Source organism: Protomyctophum parallelum (genome assembly GCF_964188405.1).
Source record: "Protomyctophum parallelum genome assembly, chromosome: 20".
Classification (NCBI taxonomy): Eukaryota; Metazoa; Chordata; class Actinopteri; order Myctophiformes; family Myctophidae; genus Protomyctophum; species Protomyctophum parallelum.
Window position 1 is genome coordinate 1959409 of NC_139718.1, and position 14827 is coordinate 1974235.

A 14827-nucleotide genomic window follows, 5' to 3' on the forward strand; every position below is an offset into this window, starting at 1 on the left:
ACCTCTGGATGCACATCAGGTATTAACCAGACCACCACGCACCTCTGGATGCACATCAGGTATTAACCAGACCACCACACACCTCTGGATGCACATCAGGTATTAACCAGACCACCACACACCTCTGGATGCACATCAGGTATTAACCAGACCACCACGCACCTCTGGATGCACATCAGGTATTAACCAGACCACCACGCACCTCTGGATGCACGTCAGGTATTAACCAGAACACCACGCACCTCTGGATGCACATCAGGTATTAACCAGACCACCACGCACCTCTGGATGCACATCAGGTATTAACCAGGCCACCACGCACCTCTGGATGCACATCAGGTATTAACCAGACCACCACGCACCTCTGGATGCACATCAGGTATTAACCAGAACACCACGCACCTCTGGATGCACATCAGGTATTAACCAGGCCACCACGCACCTCTGGATGCACATCAGGTAATAAAGGACCACTTCACCACTTTCAACCTATCTTCATATAATAGGTCCTCACTAATAATCAGGAAAAAAAAATCTACTCGGTCTGTGTCTCATAGGAGGGCTGTGGGCAGTTCAGAAACCAGTCTGTGTCTCATAGGAGGGCTGTGGGCAGTTCAGAAACCAGTCTGTGTCTCATAGGAGGGCTGTGGGCAGTTCAGAAACCAGTCTGTGTCTCATAGGAGGGCTGTGGGCAGTTCAGAAACCGTCTTCCAGTGACATCATCGATGGGGAATACAAGCTAATAGAAACAGCAGGCTTTCTAGTCCTGAAAAGTTGCAATGTGAAAATGGAAGCCATCGTTCTCACGATAATGGAAATCTAAACTTTGTTGTAAAAAAATCTTGTTTAAAAAATAATCTGCCTAATGATGATGTCACTGGAAGACGGTTTCTAAACTGCCCACAGCCCTCCTATGAGGCACAGACTGAGCCATTTTATCATGATTATAGTGAGGACCTATTATATGAAGATAGGTTGAAAAGTGCTGAAGTGGTCCTTTAACGAGACCACTAACGAGGCCACTAACGAGGCCACTAACGAGGCCACCACACACCTGTGGCTCCACATCAGGTATTAACGAGGTAGAGCTTGTAGATCAGGCATTTTCAAAACATTTTGTATACATTTGAAAACTTGAATTTGGGACATTCTGCATAGTGACCACTTTCTACTTTGGGTACTTTGAGAACATATTGATGCACTTTTACACTTTTACACTTTTACTACATTTTGAATTGCGGACTGTAAAGGAGTAAGGAGGAATGTTTTAGTGTTAGTCTAGTTTTTTGTTTTTTGCTTGTAAAAGTGTCAATACTTGCCATGTAGAACTATATATATATATATATGTGAAAAACAAGAGATTGGGACTAATATCTCTGCTTTCAGGAAGAAACCTCTTAACTCCAAAATGTTCATTTTTCAGGAAGTTTAAATTAAAACAAAGTTCAGGGAATTAAGAAAACCTTATATTTTCAAAACAAAGCCCTACTGCCTCATCAAAGTAGGTGGAGTTAGCTGCTTTAGCAGACAGTTTGAGAGGGGGAGAGGTGGTGGAGTTAGTTGCTTTATAGCAGACAGTTTGAGAGGGGGAGAGGTGGTGGAGTTAGTTGCTTTATAAGTTTATAGCAGACAGTTTGAGAGGGGGAGAGGTGGTGGAGTTAGTTGCCTTATAGCAGACAGTTTGAGAGGGGGAGAGGTGGTGGAGTTAGCTGCTTTATAGCAGACAGTTTGAGAGGGGGAGAGGTGGTGGAGTTAGTTGCTTTATAGCAGACAGTTTGAGAGGGGGAGAGGTGGTGGAGTTAGCTGCTTTAGCAGACAATTTGAGAGGGGGAGAGGTGGTGGAGTTAGCTGCTTTAGCAGACAGTTTGAGAGGGGGAGAGGTGGTGGAGTTAGCTGCTTTATAGCAGACAGTTTGAGAGGGGGAGAGGTGGTGGAGTTAGCTGCTTTATAGCAGACAGTTTGAGAGGGGGGAGAGGTGGTGGAGTTAGTTGCTTTATAGCAGACAGTTTGAGAGGGGGAGAGGTGGTGGAGTTAGTTGCTTTATACCAGACAGTTTGAGAGGGGGAGAGGTGGTGGAGTTAGTTGCTTTAGCAGACAGTTTGAGAGGGGCAGAGGTGGTGGAGTTAGTTGCTTTATAGAAGACAGTTTGAGAGGGGGAGAGGTGGTGGGGTTAGTTGCTTTAGCAGACAGTTTGAGAGGGGCAGAGGTGGTGGAGTTAGTTGCTTTATACCAGACAGTTTGAGAGGGGGAGAGGTGGTGGAGTTAGCTGCTTTATAGCAGACAGTTTGAGAGGGGGGAGAGGTGGTGGAGTTAGCTGCTTTATAGAAGACAGTTTGAGAGGGGGAGAGGTGGTGGAGTTAGCTGCTTTATAGCAGACAGTTTGAGAGGGGGGATAGGTGGTGGAGTTAGCTGCTTTATAGAAGACAGTTTGAGAGGGGGAGAGGTGGTGGAGTTAGCTGCTTTATAGCAGACAGTTTGAGAGGGGGAGAGGTGGTGGAGTTAGTTGCTTTACAGCAGACAGTTTGAGAGGGGTGAGGTGGTGGAGTTAGTTGCTTTAGCAGACAGTTTGAGTTTGAGAAGGGGGAGAGGTGGTGGAGTTAGTTGCTTTAGCAGACATTTTGAGGGTCCAATGGAGTTAAGAGGTTTTGTCCAAAGTGTATTTTACTACGTTCCATTATTATTCATGCAGAAATAATCAAAAACCTCAAAAATGGAGTTATGAGGTTTCCTCACGACAGCAACGATAACTAAAATCTAAGCTTTAATTGATATGTACGACTAAGCTTTAATCGATATGTACGACTAAGCTTTAATCGATATGTACGACTAAGCTTTAATCCATATGTACGACTAAACTTTAATCCATATGTACGACTAAACTTTAATCGATATGTACGACAAACTTTAATCGATATGTACGACAAACTTTAATCCATATGTACGACTAAGCTTTAATCCATATGTACGACTAAGCTTTAATCCATATGTACGACTAAGCTTTAATCCATATGTACGACTAAGCTTTAATCCATATGTACGACTAAGCTTTAATCCATATGTACGACTAAGCTTTAAAGCCAACAATAATTGTGTCGTGAGGTGCAAGGTGACAGTGATGTGGTTTCTCCCTCAGCTCTGTGGGGTGTGAGTGGAGGGAGGGGGTGTGGGGTTGGGTTGGGGGGGGTGACCCAGGTTACCAGACAGTGGCCTAGTGTTTGGAGTGTCCGCCCTGACACTATGGGAGGTCGGGGGTTCGAGCCCCACGCCGGGTCAGGTCATATACCAAAGAAGTTTAGGAATAAGGGGTTTAATCAGACCAGTGTGTGTCCAGCGGAAACCTCATATGAATCTGATCTCAGGTCAGAATGGGTTAATCAGACCAGTGTGTGTGTCCAGTGGAAAACCTCGTATGAATCTGATCTCAGGTCAGAATGGGTTAATCAGACCAGTGTGTGTGTGTCCAGTGGAAACCTCGTATATGAATCTGATCTCAGGTCAGAATGGGTTAATCAGACCAGTGTGTGTCCAGTGGAAAACCTCGTATATGAATCTGATCTCAGGTCAGAATGGGTTAATCAGACCAGTGTGTGTCCAGTGGGAAACCTCGTATATGAATCTGATCTCAGGTCAGAATGGGTTATAATCAGACCAGTGTGTGTCCAGTGGAAACCTCATATATGAATCTGATCTCAGGTCAGAATGGGTTAATCAGACCAGTGTGTGTGTGTCCAGTGGAAACCTCATATGAATCTGATCTCAGGTCAGAATGGGTTAACGGTGACGAAAATGGAGCCGTATATAGGACTAATATACTATATATATATAAACCTAAACCTACAGGGAGACCTTTGTGTCGGCGCTTCCGAGGCTGCGTCTCCAGAGCGCCACCAGCGTGGACACGGCGGCCGCGGTGCAGAGCGTCAGGGAGGAGGTGGCGGTGCGGCGCTGCTTCCAGTACGACCCCCAGCAGTACGTGGTGGTGGAGGCCGCCGGGCCCCTGGCGCCCACGGGCCCCGGGCAGCGCTACGTCCTCACGCTGCCCTTCACGGGCTGGCTCAACGGCTCGCTGGTGGGCTTCTACCGGGTCACCTACAAGGACCAGACCGGAAACACCAGGTAAGACACATCATTCAATTATGATGGAATCCTGCAGTGTTTGTGTTTATTTTGGGGGGTGATTATTACATGACAGACAGACAGACAGACAGACAGACAGACAGACAGACAGACAGACAGACAGACAGACAGACAGACAGACAGACAGACTCCCCCACCAACCACCACATCATCAGCTGTTGAGCAACAGAGGATTGAGAGTGCAGACATTGTTGAATATGAGCTACAACAACTGGTTCTTCCAAAGCATAAACAGATCAAGATGTAAATGAAAGGAAGTCCTAAACAAAGCTACTGAAGTATCTGCGTGCGTGCGTGCGTGCGTGCGTGCGTGCGTGCGTGCGATAACTATATACGTATAGGTGAACCCTATAGCGTCCAGGTTTGTTACACAGAGAGGGAATAACAATAAGATATGAGACCGAAGAACAAGGGCTGACCTCACTGCAGGTCACGGTGACATGACATGGATGACATCCAAGCTGTACTATATCACGTATCAACTACATGTAAACAAACACTAAGTTTAAGTACATAGACTTCATTAATTAGACGTATTATTACATGGCTTGGTTGTATGCCTGATTCTGATTGGTCAATGGCTTAATTCAGCGGTGAGTAATCTCATCATAACCGCTCTATAACAGACCACTCTACCGCACATTTTAGTCACCTGGAATGTTCTAGTGTTTAGTCTAGTTTTAGTCGACTAAATGTCATGCGATTTTAGTCGACTAAATCTACAGTTGATTTAGTCGACTAAAATGTGTTTTGACAGGCCTTGATGTCGTTGTAATGACATTTTACACTTTGGTTGCATGCTGAAAATAGCAGATCTACAATCTCAGATTGTAGATCTGCTATTTTCAGCATGCAATCCAGCATATAACTGGATCTCTTGTCCACTAGTCCCTTCCTAACATTTTAGTCTAGTTTTTATTTGTTGACGAAATTGTCAGTATATTTAGTCTTAGTTTTAGTCATCATAGATTCGTTTTTATTTCGTTTTTATTTAGTTTTAGTCAGTGAAAAACGGTAGTCGTCTTAGTTTTAGTCGACGAAAACAACACTGCAGTGACCGCAGTGTAATAATTACAGGTCCAGTGCAGTGACCTCAGGGTAATAAGAACAGGTCCAGTGCAGTGAGGGGTTGACACTATGCCAGTCTAACTAGTGATCCTACAGGGGTAAGGGGTGGACACTATGCCAGTCTAACCAGTGACCCCACACAGGGGTAAGGGGTCGACACTATGCCAGTCTAACCACTGATCCCACACAGGGGTAAGGGGTTGACACTATGCCAGTCCAACCACTGATCCCACACAGGGGTAAGGGGGTTGACACTATGCCAGTCTAACCAGTGATCCCACACAGGGGTAAGGGGTCGACACTATGCCAGTCTAACCACTGATCCCACACAGGGGTAAGGGGTCGACACTATGCCAGTCTAACCATCCCACACAGGGGTAATGGGGTTGACACTATGCCAGTCTAACCAGTGATCCCACACAGGGGTAAGGGGTCGACACTATGCCAGTCTAACCATCCCACACAGGGGTAAGGGGGTTGACACTATGCCAGTCTAACCAGTGATCCCACACAGGGGTAAGGGGTCGACACTATGCCAGTCTAACCAGTGATCCCACACAGGGGTAAGGGGTCGACACTATGCCAGTCTAACCACAGATCCCACACAGGGGTAAGGGGTTGACACTATGCCAGTCTAACCACAGATCCCACACAGGGGTAACTTGAACACACAAACACACCAAGCTGGCCATAGGGGGCGCTAGCTCCCCTCAAAGAGCCAGAATGCAAAATCCTTGTCATTCAGCCTCACTTTGAGTTGCTCAGTGGACTGTCTCTCACACAGCGATATGGAGAAAAATATCACACCTGCGTGAAGTGAGCGGCACTGTTATCACCATACATCACATTCCGTGCTCAGCCAGTCAGCTTGAGCACATTCCGCGCACGCACGCACACGCACACGCGCACACGCACACGCACACGCACACGCACACGCACACGCACACACACACACACACAGCCTCAAAATACAACACAGCTCAGTGTTAGGGAACCCTGCAGCGTGTGGAAGACCCATAGATCCATAGATCCATACACCCATAGATCCATAGACCCCAAGGTAGCCTCAATTAAGTAATAAATATAGCAATAGAGTTCAAAGGGTGCAGATGAAGAACAGCTGCACTAATTGGCGTCGTTAAGGCGTGCATGGCAACAGTTTGTGTCTCGTGTGATGTCACACCAGAAGATATAAGATGATGTACCGTGTTGAAAATGACTGTAGACGTCGAGAGAGAGAGAGAAGAGAGCGAGATAAGACAGACAGACAGACAGACAGACAGACAGACAGACAGACAGACAGACAGACAGACAGACAGACAGACAGACAGACAGACAGACAGACAGACAGACAGACAGACAGACAGACAGACAGACAGACAGACAGACAGACAGACAGACAGACAGAGCGATGTTGTCTTGGACCGTTTCCAAATCAGGAGGACCAAAGCGATTATGTCATGCTGCTGTAGCAGTGAGGAACAAACTGTATTCCTTTGGAGGCTTATGTGATGGATGGAACAACAAGGATCAGATGGACGTCCATGTTTTCAACACAGTGTCTTTATGCTGGAAGAAGTTACCTCCAGTGGAACCAGGAAGAGGAGACGGTCACCTTGAGGTTCCATCCAAGCGCTACGGCCACACAGCTGTGTTGGTTGAAGATACAGTCTACATCTGGGGAGGAGGTCAGAGTCCTTCCTGCATCTGGGAAGGTGGTCCTTACTGCAATGTGCTTTATGCATTTGATGTTGACGCCCAAAGATGGTTCAAACCCAGGGTTTCTGGGACTGTTCCAAAGGGGAGGGGCTTCTACTCAGCCTGTGTGTTGGAGAAGGTCATGTTTATCCATGGAGGAGACAGCAAGCTGACTGGATACACTAATGACATCTACACATTGGACACCAGCACAATGGCCTGGTCTGTAATTAACACCAGAGGAACTCCACCTCCTGCTACACACCTTCACTCTGCCACCATCATTGGTACCAAGATGTTTGTATTTGGGGGCCGTGGGGACCATGAGGTCTACAACAGCATCAGAGTGTTTGACACAGAGACAAACGCCTGGCTGGACACACCTTCTGCACAGCTTCTACCAGAAGGACGTGTTGTTCATTCAGCATTTACCTACAATGGACAGCTGTACATATTTGGTGGCGCTAACTGTGACTTAAAGTTCAATGATGTGTGGAAATTCAGTCCAGAGACCTTCTCCTGGAAGAAGGTTGAGCCCAAGGGGAAAGGACCATGTCCAATGCGTGGTATGTGCTGTTGCATTGTGGGAGATCATATCATCCTCTTTGGAGGAAGGATAGGAGATGAAACTCTCTCTGATGAGCTGTTCATCTTAGACTTGAGTCCTTGTCTTAAGACGTTATGTAAGCTAGCAGTTAATCAGTACGCTCTGGACCAATCAGAACTCCCACACAACATCAGGTGGGAATTGGCAGCCATGACAACCAACGACAACAACAACAACCGAGACCACATTCCAGACGAAGGAACAGCAGAAAGATCAAGAAATGATGGATCAACATCTCATCCCACCTGATGGTGAGCCACCTCTCAGCATCACTTACTGAGATTCAAACCTCAGGAGACTCCTTCTCTCCAGACAGGCTCTCTAACCATTCAGCTAGGCATCAAACAATGACAATTGTTCCGTCCAACACAATGCGGTGGAAACACACACCTGTGTCTGTATGTTCCAAACTGAACCCGGTGGAACTCTCCTTATTGTGTATTCATTTCTATGATATTTTTTTTATTTAAAGGACCAAGCAGTCCTGAAAGGACTTGGTCTTTTATTGTTATTGTTATTTTTTTTACTGCCAAAAAATGGCAGTTTTGGCTGAACCGTGCAGTCGGTTTTAGCAAAACTTAAAAGGAAAAAAAAAGATTATATCTACCTACAGAAAGAACAAAAATCTTAAATACTATCTGGTACACAGGAAGCTAAAAGGAATCAACACACCAGCATGCCAGAGACCAGAATACTTCAAACCCAAACAAATAGTTACAAATAGAACTACAAAACGCATGTTGGAGATTAAACAACAGCCAGCACCAGCAACTGTGTTTATTTAATCACATGTGAAAAATGTGGCTTAGTCGCAGAAACGGGTAAAACAATAGCTACAAGGCTGAGACAACACAGATACAATATTAACAATGCAAAAAAGACAACTACAAGGACTGTTCAACATTACATGGCACATGGCATTGAAGCTCTAAAAGTATCTGGACTTCAACACAATCCCAACTGGACAGTAGGACAAAGACGTTTTAATGAAAAACAGTGGAATAAGAACCTCAACACGGATTTTCCTGGAGGTTTAAACATGCCAAAATATTAGACAATGATTTTGTACCAAAACTCCACAGCCATATACATGCTAAACACAGCCAACAATCAATGGAAATCAGACTTTGAATATAGGGGACAAATTAGCACACTCCACACCAAGCCAACCTGGGACACGAAGCAAGAGGTGTCACTGACACCCAATGGGCCATTAGACACCGGGCCCAGGAAACAAAAGAGAAACTCATGACACCTTGGAATATAAATGTTAATTAGAAGAGCCTGGGTTTTTTTTTTCTTTTTTAAATGGAAACAGTAAAAACTCAAACAACCAAAAAATATCTAGTTTTAAAGAATAGACCAAATATGTAAACCTAAATCCCAACGCTAAACCTAAACCTCACAGGAAGCCACAAGCTAGTCATAAAACCTGCCACTGGCTAATTGAGGAGCCATGGGGTGAATTAACCCTAAACAAAGCCCAATAAGGCTAAATAAACAATTCCTAAAACAATAGGGTAAACTTAAACTGAGTGGTTAGATCAGGCTTCCTTCAGATACATGGCGAATGCACTCATTCCTTGCACTGTACTTACATACGTAAGTAAGTACAATGCACTGAAGTCCCCTCAGTCAACCCCCGCCGACTTGCCCCTCTCTCTCTCTCTCTCTCTCTCTCTCTCTCTCTCTCTCTCTCTCTCTCTCTCTCTCTCTCTCTCTCTCTCTCTCTCTCTCTCTCTCTCTCTCTCTCTCTCTCTCTCTCTCTCTCTCTCTCTCTCTCTCTCTCTCTCTCTCTCTCTCTCTCTCTCTCTCTCTCTCTCTCTCTCTCTCTCTCTCTCTCTCTCTCTCTCTCTCTCTCTCTCTCTCTCTCTCTCTCTGCCTTGCTCTCTCCCACAATGTTAATGTTATGTTAGTAAAGTTACACCTATTCTATGTAAATAACATGGTAAAATGTGCAGCATTGGGAGGTGAAGGGGAGACACTTTCATTGTGAAGGGACAACAGGATGAGGAAAGGTGTTGTTGTTGCTAATTGTGGAGAGTAATGGCTGCGTGTGATATTGAACAGTCAAACTATTCGTATCAATATACGGCTGTATCAACAAAATAATGATGTCATAGGTATATGGGGGCCTCATATTTGGTCTTGAAACGGGCCTCCAGATTCCTAAGGCCGCCCCTGGGGGTAAGGGGTCGACACTATGCCAGTCTAACCAGTGATCCCACACAGGGGTAAGGGGTCGACACTATGCCAGTCTAACCAGTGATCACACAGGGGTAAGGGGTCGATACTATGCCAGTCTAACCAGTGATCCCACACAGGGGTAAGGGGTTGACACTATGCCAGTCTAACCAGTGATCCCACACAGGGGTAAGGGGTTGACACTATGCCAGTCTAACCAGTGATCCCACACAGGGGTAAGGGGTCGACACTATGCCAGTCTAACCAGTGATCCCACACAGGGGTAAGGGGTCGACACTATGCCAGTCTAACCAGTGATCCCACACAGGGGTAAGGGGTCGACACTATGCCAGTCTAACCAGTGATCCCACACAGGGGTAAGGGGTCGACACTATGCCAGTCTAACCAGTGATCCCACACAGGGGTAAGGGGTCGACACTATGCCAGTCTAACCAGTGATCCCACACAGGGGTAAGGGGTCGATACTATGCCAGTCTAACCAGTGATCCCACACAGGGGTAAGGGGTTGACACTATGCCAGTCTAACCAGTGATCCCACACAGGGGTAAGGGGTCGACACTATGCCAGTCTAACCAGTGATCCCACACAGGGGTAAGGGGTCGACACTATGCCAGTCTAACCAGCGATCCCACACAGGGGTAAGGGGTCGACACTATGCCAGTCTAACCAGTGATCCCACACAGGGGTAAGGGGTTGACACTATGCCAGTCTAACAACAGATCCCACACAGGGGTAACTTGAACACACAAACACACCAAGCTGGCCATAGGGGGCGCTAGCTCCCCTCAAAGAGCCAGAATGCAAAATGCTTGTCATTCAGCCTCACTTGGAGTTGCTCAGTGGACTGTCTCTCACACAGCGATATGGAGAAAAATATCACACCCGCGTGATGTGAGCGGCACTGTTTTCACCATACATCACATTCCGTGCTCAGCCAGTCAGCTTGAGCACATTCCACGCACACACACACACACACACACACACACACACACACACACACACACACACACACACACACACACACACACACACACACACACACACACACACACACACACACACACACACACACACACACACACACACACACACACACACACACAGCTCAGTGTTAGGGAACCCTGTAGCGTGTGGAAGACCCATAGATCCATAGATCCATACACTCATAGATCCATAGACCCCAAGGTAGCCTCAATGAAGTAATAAATATAGCAATAGAGTTCAAAGGGTGCAGATGAAGAACAGCTGCACTAATTGACGTCGTTAAGGCGTGCATGGCAACAGTTTGTGTCTCGTGTGATGTCACACCAGAAGATATAAGATGATGCACCGTGTTGAAAATGACTGTAGACGTCGAGAGAGAGAGAAGAGAGCGAGATAAGACAGACGGACAGACAGAGCGATGTTGTCTTGGACCGTTTCCAAATCAGGAGGACCAAAGCAATCCCATCATGCTGCTGTAGCAGTGAGGAACAAACTGTATTCCTTTGGAGGCTTATGGGATGGAGGGACGTTCATCACCATGGATCAGATGGATGTCCATGTCTTAAACACAGTGTCTTTATGCTGGAAGAAGTTACCTCCAGTGGAACCAGGAAGAGGAGACGGTCACCTTGAGGTTCCATCCAGGCGCTGGGGCCACACAGCTGTGTTGGTTGAAGATACAGTCTACATCTGGGGAGGAGGTCGGAGTCTTTCCTGCATGTGGGAAGGTGGTCCTTACTGCAATGTGCTTTATGCATTTGATGTTGACGCCCACAGATGGTTCAAACCCAGGGTTTCTGGGACTGTTCCAAAGGGGAGGGGCTTCCCCTCAGCCTGTGTGTTGGAGAAGGTCATGTTTATCCATGGAGGAGAAAGCAAGCTGACTGGATACACTAATGACATCTACACATTGGACACCAGCACAATGGCCTGGTCTGTAATTAACACCAGAGGAACTCCACCTCCTGCTTCACACCGTCACTCTGCTACCATCATTGGTACCAAGATGTTTGTATTTGGGGGCCGTGGGTTCCAGGAGGCCTACAACAGCATCAGAGTGTTTGACACAGAGACAAACGCCTGGCTGGACACACCTTCTGCACAACTTCTACCAGAAGGACGTGTTGGTCATACAGCATTTACCTACAATGGACAGCTGTACATATTTGGTGGCGCTAACTGTGACTTAAAGTTCAATGATGTGTGGAAATTCAGTCCAGAGACCTTCTCCTGGAAGAAGGGTGAGCCCAAGGGGAAAGGACCATGTCCAATGCGTGGTATGTGCTGTTGCATTGTGGGAGATCATATGATCCTCTTTGGAGGATGCAAAGGAGATGAAACTATCTCTGATGAGCTGTTCATCTTAGACTTGAGTCCTTGTCTTAAGACGTTATGTAAGCTAGCAGTTAATCAGTACGGTCTGGACCAATCAGAACTCCCACACAACATCAGGTGGGAATTGGCAGCCATGGCAACCAACGACAACAACAACAACAACCGAGACCACATTCCAGACGAAGGAACAGCAGAAAGATCAAGAAATGATGGATCAACATCTCATCCCACCTGATGGTGAGCCACCTCTCAGCATCTCTTACTGAGATTCAAACCTCAGGAGACTCCTTCTCTCCAGGCAGGCTCTCTAACCATTCAGCTAAGCATCAAACAATGACAATTGTTCCGTCCAACACAATGTGGTGGAAACACAAACCTGTGTCTGTATGTTCCAAACTGAACACGGTGGAACTCTCTTTATTGTATATTTATTTCTATGATATTTTTTTATTTAAAGGACCAAGCAGTCCTGAAAGGACTTGGTCTTTTATTGTTATTGTTTGTTTTTTTTTCCTTCTCCTTCTGCCAAAAAGTTTTGGCTGAAACGTGCAGTCGGTTTTAGCAAAACTTAAAAGGAAAAAAAAAGATTATATCTACCTACAGAAAGAACAAAAATCTTAAATACTATCTGGTACACAGCAAGCTAAAAGGAATCAACACACCAGTATGCCAGAGACCAGAATACTTCAAACCCAAACAAATAGTTACAAATAGAACTACAAAACGCATGTTGGAGATTAAACAACAGATAACAGCCAGCACCAGCAACTGTGTTTATTTAATCACATGTGAAAAATGTGGCTTAGTCGGAGAAACGGGTAAATCAATAGCTACAAGGCTGTGACAACACAGATACAATATTAACAATGCAAAAAAGACAACTACAAGGAGTGTTCAACATTACATGGCACATGGCATTGAAGCTCTAAAAGTATCTGGACTTCAACACAATCCCAACTGGACAGTTTTAGGACAAAGACCTTTTAATGAAAAACAGTGGATCAAGAACCTCAACACGGATTTTCCTGGAGGTTTAAACATGCCAAAATATTAGACAAGTTGTTTTGATTTTGTACCAAAACTCCACAGCCATATACATGCTAAACACAGCCAACAATCAATGGAAATCAGACTTTGAATATAGGGGACAAATTAGCACATTCCACACCAAGCCAACCTGGGACACGAAGCAAGAGGTGTCACTGACACCCAATGGGCCATTAGACACCGGGCCCAGGAAACAAAAGAGAAACTCATGACAGGGACACCTTGAAATATAAATGTTAATTAGAAGAGCCTGTGTTTTTTTTTTTTTTTTTTAAATGGAAACAGTCAAAACTCCAATAACCAAAAAATATCTAGTTTTAAAGAATAGACCAAATATGTAAACCTAAATCCCAACGCTAGACCTAAACCTCACAGGAAGCCACGAGCTAGTCATAAAACCTGCCACTGGCTAATTGAGGAGCCATGGGGCGAATTAACCCTAAACAAAGCCCAATAAGGCTAAATAAACAATTCCTAAAACAATAGGGTAAACTTAAACTCAGGAATAAACTGGAGAAAATCTAAGAGTGGTTAGATCAGGCTTCCTTCAGATACATGGCGAATGCACTCATTCCTTGCACTGTACTTACATACGTAAGTAAGTACAATGCGTCCCCTCAGTCAACCCCCGCCGACTTGGCCCTCTCTCTCTCTCTCTCTCACTCACTGCCTTGCTCTCTCCCACAATGTTAATGTTATGTTAGTAAAGTTACACCTATTCTATGTAAATAACATGGTAAAATGTGCAGCATTGGGAGGTAAAGGGGAGACACTTTAATTGTGAAGGGACGACAGGATGAGGAAAGGTGTTGTTGTTGCTAATTGTGGAGAGTAATGGCTGCGTGTGATATTGAACAGTCAAACTATTCGTATCAATATACGGCTGTATCAACAAAATAATGTCATAGGTATATGGGGGCCTCATATTTGGTCTTGAAATGGGCCTCCAGATTCCTAAGGCCGCCCCTGGGGGTAAGGGGTCGACACTATGCCAGTCTAACCAGTGATCCCACACAGGGGTAAGGGGTCGACACTATGCCAGTCTAACCAGTGATCCCACACAGGCGTAAGGGGTTGACACTATGCCAGTCTAACCACTGATCCCACACAGGGGTAAGGGGTTGACACTATGCCAGTCTAACCAGTGATCCCACACAGGGGTAAGGGGTCGACACTACGCCAGTCTAACCACTGGTCCCACACAGGGGTAAGGGGTTGACACTATGCCAGTCTAACCAGCGATCCCACACAGGCCGGGGTAAGGGGTCGACACTATGCCAGTCTAACCAGTGATCCCACACAGGGTTAAGGGGTTGACACTATGCCAGTCTAACCAGTGATCCCACACAGGGGTAAGGGGGTTGACACTATGCCAGTCTAACCAGTGATCCCACACAGGGGTAAGGGGTCGACACTATGCCAGCCTAACCAGTGATCCCACACAGGGGTAAGGGGTCGACACTATGCCAGTCTAACCAGTGATCCCACACAGGGGTAAGGGGTCGACACTATGCCAGTCTAACCAGTGATCCCGCACAGGGGTAAGGGGTCGACACTATGCCAGTCTAACCATCCCACACAGGGGTAAGGGGTTGACACTATGCCAGTCTAACCAGTGATCCCACACAGGGGTAAGGGGTCGACACTATGCCAGTCTAACCAGTGATCCCACACAGGGGTAAGGGGTCGACACTATGCCAGTCTAACCAGTCAAATAAAATGTTAGGGCATGTGGAGTTTGCTTTG

At 46.1% G+C, this 14827-nt stretch overlaps 2 protein-coding genes across 2 annotated transcripts in view; both read left to right on the forward strand.

Moving 5' to 3' along the window:
- enpep (glutamyl aminopeptidase) overlaps positions 1-14827 on the forward strand; it is a gene marked incomplete at both ends in the record, with an annotated part of 47598 nt that overhangs the window by 1403 nt on the left and 31368 nt on the right. The window contains one exon of the mRNA XM_083792815.1: positions 3841-4116. Within this exon, the coding sequence (XP_083648941.1) occupies positions 3841-4116 (276 nt within the window). The remainder of the gene's footprint in view (positions 1-3840; positions 4117-14827) is intronic.
- On the forward strand, positions 6617-8933 carry LOC310878413 (kelch domain-containing protein 3-like; the record flags this gene model as incomplete). Its single annotated transcript, XM_083792744.1, has 2 exons — positions 6617-7714; positions 8919-8933. 2 exons carry the CDS (start codon positions 6617-6619, stop codon positions 8931-8933), a joined length of 1113 nt encoding a protein of 370 aa, XP_083648870.1.